The sequence below is a fragment of the Pistacia vera genome, unplaced genomic scaffold (assembly GCF_008641045.1).
Source record: "Pistacia vera cultivar Batoury unplaced genomic scaffold, PisVer_v2 Contig147, whole genome shotgun sequence".
In the NCBI taxonomy this organism is placed as follows: domain Eukaryota; kingdom Viridiplantae; phylum Streptophyta; class Magnoliopsida; order Sapindales; family Anacardiaceae; genus Pistacia; species Pistacia vera.
In genome coordinates this window covers 89541-99639 of record NW_022195543.1, presented here as the reverse complement: position 1 = coordinate 99639, position 10099 = coordinate 89541, and the positions used below count along the sequence as shown (strand labels likewise).

Genomic DNA, 10099 nt, shown 5'->3' with positions numbered 1-10099 from the left:
GCGGGCCTTGTCAGGGCGAGTGGATGAGTTACACGCACATAGAAGGATGTTGGCGGTACTCCCAGCACCTCACCTCTGCAGAAACCTCATCACATCGGACTGCTTCTCCTCCATAGCTCCGACACGTAAGTGTAAGCACCTAATTCCATTCACATAAACGAAATCAAGACAAACATAGTACTAAAATACAATGCACAACTGCAAGTTTTGCCAAAATTCATTCACATAAGGGGAAGACCATCACCACATAGCACCAACATACTTCAATTAAAAAAAGAAAACACCAATAAAATACTACTATATGCAAGTTTTCTCACATGACAACACGATTTCTTCAATTTCATCCACTAAACATATCATAAAATTGTGAGAAAAAAATAACATAAAAATCAAGTTCAAACGATATATCTTCTTAAATCTAAAAGCAAATCTACTCTCTTAAAAACATAGAACATAAAAATCAATCAAAACTTAGCATTTTATCGCTAAACGACTGACAGACTCAAACAAGATTACATAAGCGACGTCGTTCGAAAAGAAAAGAAAACAACGAAAACAAACACCTTCACATAAATGAGGAGCCGTATAGTTTAGATCTTACTGAATAACGTTTGTATTATAGCAAGAAATGAATGATTCAGCAATAGCGAGCTCAATCGACGAGCTATCGTCAACAAATGAAGCTATCGCCGTCGATTTCCAGCGAGGAATGGAGCTGCCGTCATCGATTTCCGGCGAAGGAGGAAGACGTCGTCGATTTCACAGAGTTCAAACGCGATTTGGGTGGGATTTCAGAGAGAACAGAAGACATAGCTGAAACCGCTACAATTTTCGCAAAGAATAGAAAGTTTGCTTAGAAATTTTCGTGAGGAAAACGGAGAAAGAGAAGAACTGAAGATTGAAGATTGAAGAAGACGAGAAAGGGGCGTGAGAAGACTGCATCGCGTTTAGGATTTAGGTTGTTAATATGGACCGGTTTTTCAACTGGACCGACGGTTTAGTAATATTATCCGGTTTTTAACCGGTTTAAAACGGTTTAATGCTTATAATGGTTTTGAGAGTGAACCGAACCGGACACGTGACCGGTTCACAGTCCAACCGGTTGAACCGACCGATCCAATCCGGTTTTTAAAATAGTGATGCAGAGTTAAGGATTTACCATTTAGTATTCTCAAACCTTTGCCCATCGACCGAAATGGTACTCCGCTGGCTCAGTACATAACTACATATTCATATTAAGCTGCTAAAACAGCCTTTATATCCCCACTTGATTTTAAGATTAGAACTGGCCCAAACTAAAACGTAAAGCATATCGTCAACCATGAAAAAGTAGACTTACTGGATAAATAATCCAACAAATTTCTAAGGAATTCATGGGATAAAACACCCCTTACTGGTTCAAGTAACACAACTAAATTGCCTCAAGGCAACAAAATTAACCATGTTCAAGAAAACTAACCCACAAAACTTTTGTCTCGGAGTTCAAACTTTTTTAACACAAATTAAACTAGGGCAATAATAGAAACACCAAATAACAATACAAAATTTAACGGTAACGCCTGAGTGAGAGTGTATTGTTCCTCTTCCAGTTGGCCCTTCTTGAAGGTCGAGCCTTGTGGTGCAGGTGTCCCTTTCCACGGAGACCTCTGTACTTCTTTCCAGCAGAAGTGAGTCCGCGAAGCTCCCTGTGTTTGTGAACAGGATTGCAGATCCAGTTGATCCTGGGGTCATTACGGACCGCATTGTGGGCAGCATCAACCAAGATTACCTCAAAGTATTTGTATGTTGAATCCTGAATTCATACGAGTACAACAAACAATCAACATTAACATAAAATTCAGCAAAACACGAATAAAGAGTGAACAATATACACATGTAACAGATATCACTAACTATCCCTGTGCGAACTTTTAGAGGAATTATGGACACTTCACAGTATACCCAACCATCCCAGTTCAGATGACCCATTTAACAAGAGAGACAAAATAAGACAAATAGATCCAATCTTGAGTAGATTGGAATATATGATAACTCACATAAACAGCATCAAGAAAAATTGTTACATTCCTAAAATTCCCATATTGAACTTCTTTTTTTAGGTATGAATCTAATCAATTTAAAAATTAAAGCCTACAGTGTTAAATTCAAGAAATCTTGTACACACCTCATTGATCCAGTAAGAGTTGAGAACCTTAAGGCCACCGAGTTTCCTACCAGCTCGTTCCTCAGCCACTGAACGCTTGCTGCGTTGGAATTTCAGCTGAGTGACACCCTGGTTTGTTGGCTTACCGTATACAATACCCTTGGGAACTGGTCTCTTCCGTCCACCTCGTCTTACACGCACACGATAGACCACATAACCCTGTAACAATAATTAACAGTCACCAAAAGTAGCAAACAGCACAGGAAAACATCAATAAAACATTAAGAATATACAAAACCTTAGTGGAAATGTGCAGTCATTACAACTGCAGAATAATGCAGATAAATGGAGTGGGAGATGAAAGTGATGTGCGCATATCCCTACTTAAACACATTATAAATAGCATGCACATTCACAGCAAACAATAGCTATAATTCTGCCAAATTCTTACATACATAAGCTTTTAAGCATTAACAGAAAATAGAAACCCATGGGATAGCAATTGTGACCGTAAGCAAGACCAACAGCAACAAAATACATGAACATTGAATAGACAACAGGATATAAAAAATTGAAAAACAAGAGCATGAATCATATCACAGGAAGCAACCACAAATAAAAGCAAAACATATTACTGACTTACAGAAATTATTACTTTTCGAAAAGGTATACCATAAGAAAAGAAAGACATGTTTCTTGGTCTCATCAGTTTCATATATTTTAGCTAGCAGACAAACATGTATCTAGGAAAGAGTTAGAATCAGTACTTAATAGTTACTCATAATTTCTGAAACAAAATGTTAGCAGAACACTAGGACTTCCTTAATATGTGTGTGTTACAGAGAATAAAAATGAATACAACGTAATAACTAAAACAAAATGAACATCAAACATACATCCATATCAACATTATTTCATAACAAAATAAATGACCTGATCAACAAAAACGGTTAGTTACTCAACATAAAATGGAATCAACATTACATAAATCCCCAAATCATTTTACCTGCTTGGCCTTGTACCCCAAGCGGCGAGCCTTGTCAGGGCGAGTGGGATGAGTTACACGCACAATAGAAGGATGTTGGCGGTACTCCCAGCACCTCACCCTCTGCAGAAACCTCATCACATCGGACTGCTTCTTCCTCCATAGCTCCGACACGTAAGTGTAAGCACCTAATTCCATTCACATAAACGAAATCAAGACAACATAGTACTAAAATACACCAATGCACAACATGCAAGTTTCGCCAAAATTCATTCACATAAGGGGAAGACCATCACCACATAGCACCAACATACTTCACTTAAAAAAAAGAAAACACCAATAAAATACTACCATATGCAAGTTTTCTCACATGAAAACACGATTTCTTCAATTTCATCCACTAAACATATCATAAAATTGTGAGAAAAAAATAACATAAAAATCAAGTTCAAACGATATATCTTCTTAAATCTAAAAGCAAATCTACTCTCTTAAAATAACATAAAACATAAAAATCAATCAAAACTTAGCATTTTATCGCTAAACGACTGACAGACTCAAACAAGATTACATAAAGCAACGTCGTTCGAAAAAGAAAGGAAATCAACGAAAACAAACACCTTCACATAAATGAGGAGCCGTATAGTTTAGATCTTACCAAATAACGTTTGATATTATAGCAAAGAAATGAATGATTCAGCAATAGCGAGCTCAATCGAAGTTTAAGAACAGAAAATGAAAGGGAAGAGAGATGGGTACCCATCGGTTGTTGAGCTCCTGTGCTCTCTCTAGTTTCGGCTGAGGAGCTGCGAGGGGAGAGATTATATGAGAGTCTCACTATAACTAGGGTTTTAGCGTGTGGATCAACATCAAATTACCATTTTACCCATTTAGATAATAAATGGGCCGAATGGCCTTCCTTTAGTTATTGGGCTACTTCCATATTATTAGGCCTACACTCATCTCTGTCATACTGTCATCCCACTATTTTTCTTCTTATTTTTATTTTTTAATAAACTTTCACAATATCCTTGAATAAAAAATAATTTGAAACAAATATATTACTTTAGGAGTGTTTGGTTTGCAGTAATAAAAGATTAATCCGGTAATCTATCATTTAATTGAAATATTACCTTGTTTGATTGTTAGGTAATAAAAGACTATGGTAAACATCTAATACCAATAGTGATTACTGTAGATAGTATTACAGGTAATCTGATTATCGAAAAAAAAATGTGATATTTTAAGATTATTGTGATAATCTAATTTTTATTCCCATCTTTACCCTTAATTAATTAACATTTCAGATACAAATGTCCTCATATGTCTATCAAATAACAATCAATCAAATTGTGTAAAATAAGCTATAACCCTCTACATTTGAGAATTTAGTTAAAACACCTCAGTTATAATAAAAGTTTTAAATTTAACAAAATACTTCCAACTACCCAAGATGGTAGGCAGTTGTCGAAACGGTATACGACTGGTCAGATTCGGCTTAACTTTATCTATTGTGAAGATTAACTAAACCGGACGAAAATACTCAAGTATGTTTCGAAGGTCTGAGTTTTTAATTAAAATCTCTTTATTTTATTAATCACAATAATTGTATAGTTTTAATGAAATATTTAATGCATGTTTATATCTATTACTAACACGATTAATTTGTTACCACATTGTTGTGTGTGTTTACAATATGAATATTCTAATAGTTTTCATTAATTTGCCATTTTAGAGAATGGGTTTAATCATCTAAATACCATCAGACATAAAGGCCTGCTTCGAGAGTCCGACAGAAAGGACCCAGTAACCTGGAGCCCAGTTTAAATTTAGGCCAATAACAAAACTTGGGTCTTCAGCTTAAAGTGGCCCGTTTTTAAGAACAAATAAATAAATAATAGAAAGTCATTTTTAGCCTCCATTTAATTGATTTTCACGTTTCATACTAATTACACATTTTTTACGATTAAAAAAATCTCTTTAAACTCCATTTAGTACCGAAAATAACATTTTAAGCTTAATTAAGGTTATATTCTCCAATTTTAAACTTAACTAGGTTTTTTTATTTTACACGATCTTTCTCGAATCACACTTAATTAGGTTTTTTCTTTACATTTTTCCCCTCCAATTTTATAATTTCAATTTACTTTCTCTTCTTCAGATTCAAATTCACCCCGTTATGTTTTTTTTATAGTTTTAGTATTATATTTTCATTAAACAAACATATATTTAAAATAAATAATATTACGGACACCGATTAATCTCACTGAATTGTGGTGCTGACATACGTGGCATCTGTGTCAAACACGGTCACATTCGACACTATAACATGTCTTCCGTGAATAAACGACTATCCAACAATTATGGATGCTCGTCCATATTTCATAAACGACAGCGCATTACAAATGGACGACTGTCCACTAATCTGGACGAATTATTCCTATGAATGGGTGTCCACCTCGATTGGACGCTCGTCCATAATTTAAATTATAAACGAACAAGGGTGAACGGCTGTCCATATTATATGGACGGGCATCCATTTTCAATAATAATAATACCATATTAAAAAATGTGTGGGTTTTTGTTGGTCTCTAATATTGGGAAATATAAAGCTTTAAAATTTAGAAGTCAAAAGATGCTAGCTTTCAGAATGTGAACCATTGTAACCATCATAATTAATAATTAGGGAAAGGAAAAAAAATCGTCTATCAAATATGAAGGAGCGTTCATAATTGTCGGACAATCATTCACTCACGAAAGACATGTTATAGTGTCTAACGTGGCAGCGTTTGACTTGAATATCATGTAAGTCGGTACAACAATTTGGTGAGATTAATCGTTATCTATAACATTATTGGTTTAAAATAAAACAAAAGGTTTAAATGATTATGAACATTTATAATTAGGTAATGAAAAACTAGGGTTTATACAAGATAAAATTTTAAAAATTAAAACAAAAGTAAAAAATACAAAAATAAATGTATTTCGAAATTATATGTGTTATTTCTAAAATTTAAATTAAGGTTAAATTTGTTAAAAATAAATAAATTTAAAAGTGGGGGTGAAATCACTTTCGTAAATAATATTTAAAGAGAAAATAATGTAAAAATATTATGACCAAGTAGAATCCAATAATGAAAATCAACATAAAAGCGAAAACAACAAAGCTGAGAAAGTCAATATGTGGGTTGCTTGGCAGAAATGGAACGCTTTGTAAAATGCCAAACAAATACCAGCATCTTACCATTCTTATCACATTTTTTTTTTTAACTCTACCATCTTGTCAAATCAACTTATACCATAACTTTGTCCTTCCTCCCCTCATAATCCTCGCCCGATAAATAATTATATATAAATATTTTTTAATGTTGTGAATTAAAAAAATTAATAATGCATTAGGATCTCACATCGGGATCTCACACTCATCAAGTATAGTACTTAAATCTATGGGCTATTCCACCTATCAGGGCAGTCTTTTGGGTTGAACTCTTCCTTGGGTTTTAGTTATAACATTGGTACTTTCGTTGAGAGTTGGGCTACGGAAAGGGCTATCTATAGGCTAGATTAAGGTGCAATGTGCATCCAAATGGAGAAAGGGCTACCGTCGGGTTAGTGTCAATAGAGTGAAAGTCGTTGTGGATGTCGGCTCTTGAAGGGGGGTGTAATGTTAGGATCCTACATCGGGATCTCACACCCACCAAGTGTGGCACTTAAACCTATAGGTTCTTCTACCTATCAGGACGGTCTTTTGGGTTGAGCTCTTCCTTGGGCTTAAGTTCTAACATAATGCTAGTAGTTAGATTCACAACCCAATCTCATAACCACAACGTGGTAGCTCGTAAATGGGTCTCGCCTGCTTGTTATGAGTCATGTCTACTTATTTGCGAGCTGATCAATTGCAAGTTACCATATCGGGGGTTGTGAGATTTGAGTTGTGGATCTAGCATTACTCTTAGTTATGCATGCACGTGCCAAAATGAGTGTACACAATGTTTTTGTAAGTAGCCCCACCTTGTAAAAATATTAAGAAATGGGGCAGGAAAGGATAAATGGTGGGTTCAAGGAATATGAATGAAATTTGGTTGAAAATGATTGAATGATAATGACTTTTGATCATCTCTTAATTTTCAAATTACTTGCTTCTAATCTACTCCAAACAAAACTACTTGCTATCCAACTGTATTTGTTTGTTCAAGCTAAATAAATACTTTTGAATAAGAGTAAACCACTTTTTCCCATCTAAATTTTAATTTTTTGAAACTTTGGCTACTCAAGTTTAAGAGATATATTTACCTATATATGAATTATTTTTATAATTATAGCTTCAAAAACATTCCTATTATTCAATTAAAAACTTATGATTGTTATTGTTATAAACCTCTTAATTATATTTTTGAGTAATTATAGCTAAAACAAGGAAGATATTTAATATGGGAAAGTATGACAATATTAAAAATATTTATACATTAAGTAGATGCTATATTTGTTAAGAGTTAATGACTTTTTCCCACCCAAATAATGGTTTAATTTCACTTTCCTGCCCATAGACTTATAAAATACTACTTTACTACCCAAATCTATATTCCGACGGTAAATGTAGAGCAAACTTGATCCAAACTGTTGGGACTTTTGAAGAGGGAAGATTGGTGAGTCTTTGGGTGGTAGAAGATTGGATTTTGGTAATTGAGATTTATTGGAATTTAACTTGGGAGAGGCGGCTGTGCAAACCCTAATAGCTCAATTGCCAGCGATTTACGAGATCAACAGAAGTAGAGTTTGAGGGATTTTGGTGAGTGATGATTTGGGAAAAGAATGGTAGTGGTGTGGGGTCGCAACGATGTCAAAATCATAAATGAAATATAAATTTGGGTAGTAAAGTGGTATTTTAAAAGTCTATAGGTGGAAAAGTGTCATTAAGATATTATTTGGGTGGGAAAAAGTCGTTTACTCTATTTATTAAATTTAATTTTTCTGTCAAAGTGGTGTTGTGATACTAATAAGGAGTTGATGTGTTATTATTTACAAAATTATTAAATCCACATGATAATTTTATGGTTAATAATAGAGTAAAGAACCTTTTCCCATCCAAATAATGGTTTAATGACATTTTCCCACTCACAAACTTTTAAAATACCATTTTACCACCCAAATTTATATTCAGTTTCCGATTTCGGCATTATTGCGACCTCTCACCACCATCGTTATCTTCTCCGATCATTACTCACCAAAATCTCTCAAACACTACTCCCAAACCCATCAATTACCGACAATCGAGCGATTAGGGTTTGCGCGACCACCCCTCTCAAGTCAAATTCCTATCAATCTCAATCGCCAAAAGACTCATCGGTCTCTCTTCTTCAAAAGCCCCAACAGTCTAGACTGAGTTTACTCTCTCTTTGCCATCGAAATATAAATTTAAATAGTAAAATAGTATTTTAAAAGTCTGTGGGTAGAAAAATATCATTAAACTATTATTTAAGTAGAAAAAAAGTTGTTAACTCTCAATAATATAAGTTAAGATAGACAAATCAGAGATCAATATTTAATTAAAAATGGACATTCAAGAAGAACACACTACATATGCCTTCTTACCACAAATTAGCACGAAAATTAATGCCATACTTAGTCCATTCCCGCAAGTAAAGTAAGAAGACACGTGTTCCTCTCACCAAATTAAGCATTACAAAATCATTAAAATTGGTTGAAAGAGTTATGGATGGGTCAGCATCTGCCAAACTTGGGGCCACATTTTCATAACTAGAGCCATTAAATTAGAGTTGAAAATGAAAGATAATATTAAAGTTTTGGGGTCACCAATAATAAAAGAGTCAACATGGATAATGAAAGGTATGTAATTCCTCAATACGAAACTGTTTAAAAAACAATTCACACGAAAAATTTTTATTTTGAAATAAATGTTTAATTTTACATGTTTAATTACATAAATATAAATATTCTTCGCAAGAATTTTGACCATTATCAATTTAAGGGCGTTTAAAACTGGTTAATTGAATTTGTGAACCGAACTGGTTTTTCAGTTCAGGAATTTTTTTGAATTAAAATCAAACCAGTTAAGGAAAAAATCAGTTAGTAAAAATCAATTAACCGATTTTAATTTAATATTTTATATATTTTTATAATAAACCAGATTTTTTTATTTTATATTTTTATAATAAACTGGTTAATAAAACCAGTTTTATATTGTCTCAAACTGATAACCGAACAAAAAATGTGGTTTTTTATTTTCTTTGAAATGAAATTAAACCGTTTTTTTGGATAATCGAAAATTCAGTTCGGTTCGATTTCTGTATTTTTTTTTAACACCCCTAACTATCATAAAACATATGTGATTATTTTCATTACCTTTTATAAATAATTGTCCCTTATTAATAGATATTGTAATTTTTATAGATAAAATTTCAAATTCAACGAAAGAGAAGTCAATCTTTGTTATTAATTATTGCTAGTCATTAGGTTTCCTATCCAAATGTAGAGTTTTTTTTGTTAATAATCGAAGGTGTTCGGGTCAGCTTGTGCACACCTTAATTATCGGTCGAATAAGAATTCTAGCGGCTACCCTTATTAGTAACTAAGGAGGGACTTGAATTTATAATCTCTTAAGTCATACACTCAAGAGTCTTTCTCGATCACCTAAAGATACAATGTTAATGCTTTTTTCTCTTCTCTTTCGTTGTTTAAGAAGTATCGTGATTCATGATATAATAATTTATAAATTTGACTTAATTTAAAATACATACTAATTAATAGTTATTTATAAGTCACGGTTTAAAACATAATGAAGTAACACATATGAAATAATCACTCGTAGTTTCTCGTCTATCCACCATTAGATTATATCAAATCAAATATTTAGAATTTGTATCACTGTTTTAAATTAAAAATTAAGTTGATATAACCTGACTAAAAAAATAAAGAAAAGAATCAGGACTTTATTAATTAGTATGTTACCT

The 10099-nt window shown here is 33.2% G+C and overlaps 1 protein-coding gene across 2 annotated transcripts; it reads right to left on the bottom strand.

Moving 5' to 3' along the window:
• Nucleotides 1–1335: 1335 nt before the first annotated feature.
• LOC116124077 (60S ribosomal protein L15) lies at nt 1336–3942 on the bottom strand. Of its 2 annotated transcripts, XM_031409785.1 has the most exons (4): nt 3888–3942; nt 3150–3316; nt 2165–2362; nt 1336–1792 (listed from the first exon to the last, which is right to left on the bottom strand). In XM_031409785.1, the coding sequence occupies exons 1-4, from the start codon at nt 3889–3891 to the stop codon at nt 1547–1549; spliced, it is 615 nt and encodes a 204-aa protein (XP_031265645.1). In that variant the 5' UTR covers nt 3892–3942; the 3' UTR covers nt 1336–1546. The 2 variants fall into 2 exon arrangements, with proteins under 2 accessions (XP_031265645.1, XP_031265644.1); XM_031409784.1 differs by lacking the exon at nt 3888–3942 and having other exon boundaries at nt 3150–3326.
• Nucleotides 3943–10099: the final 6157 nt, after the last annotated feature.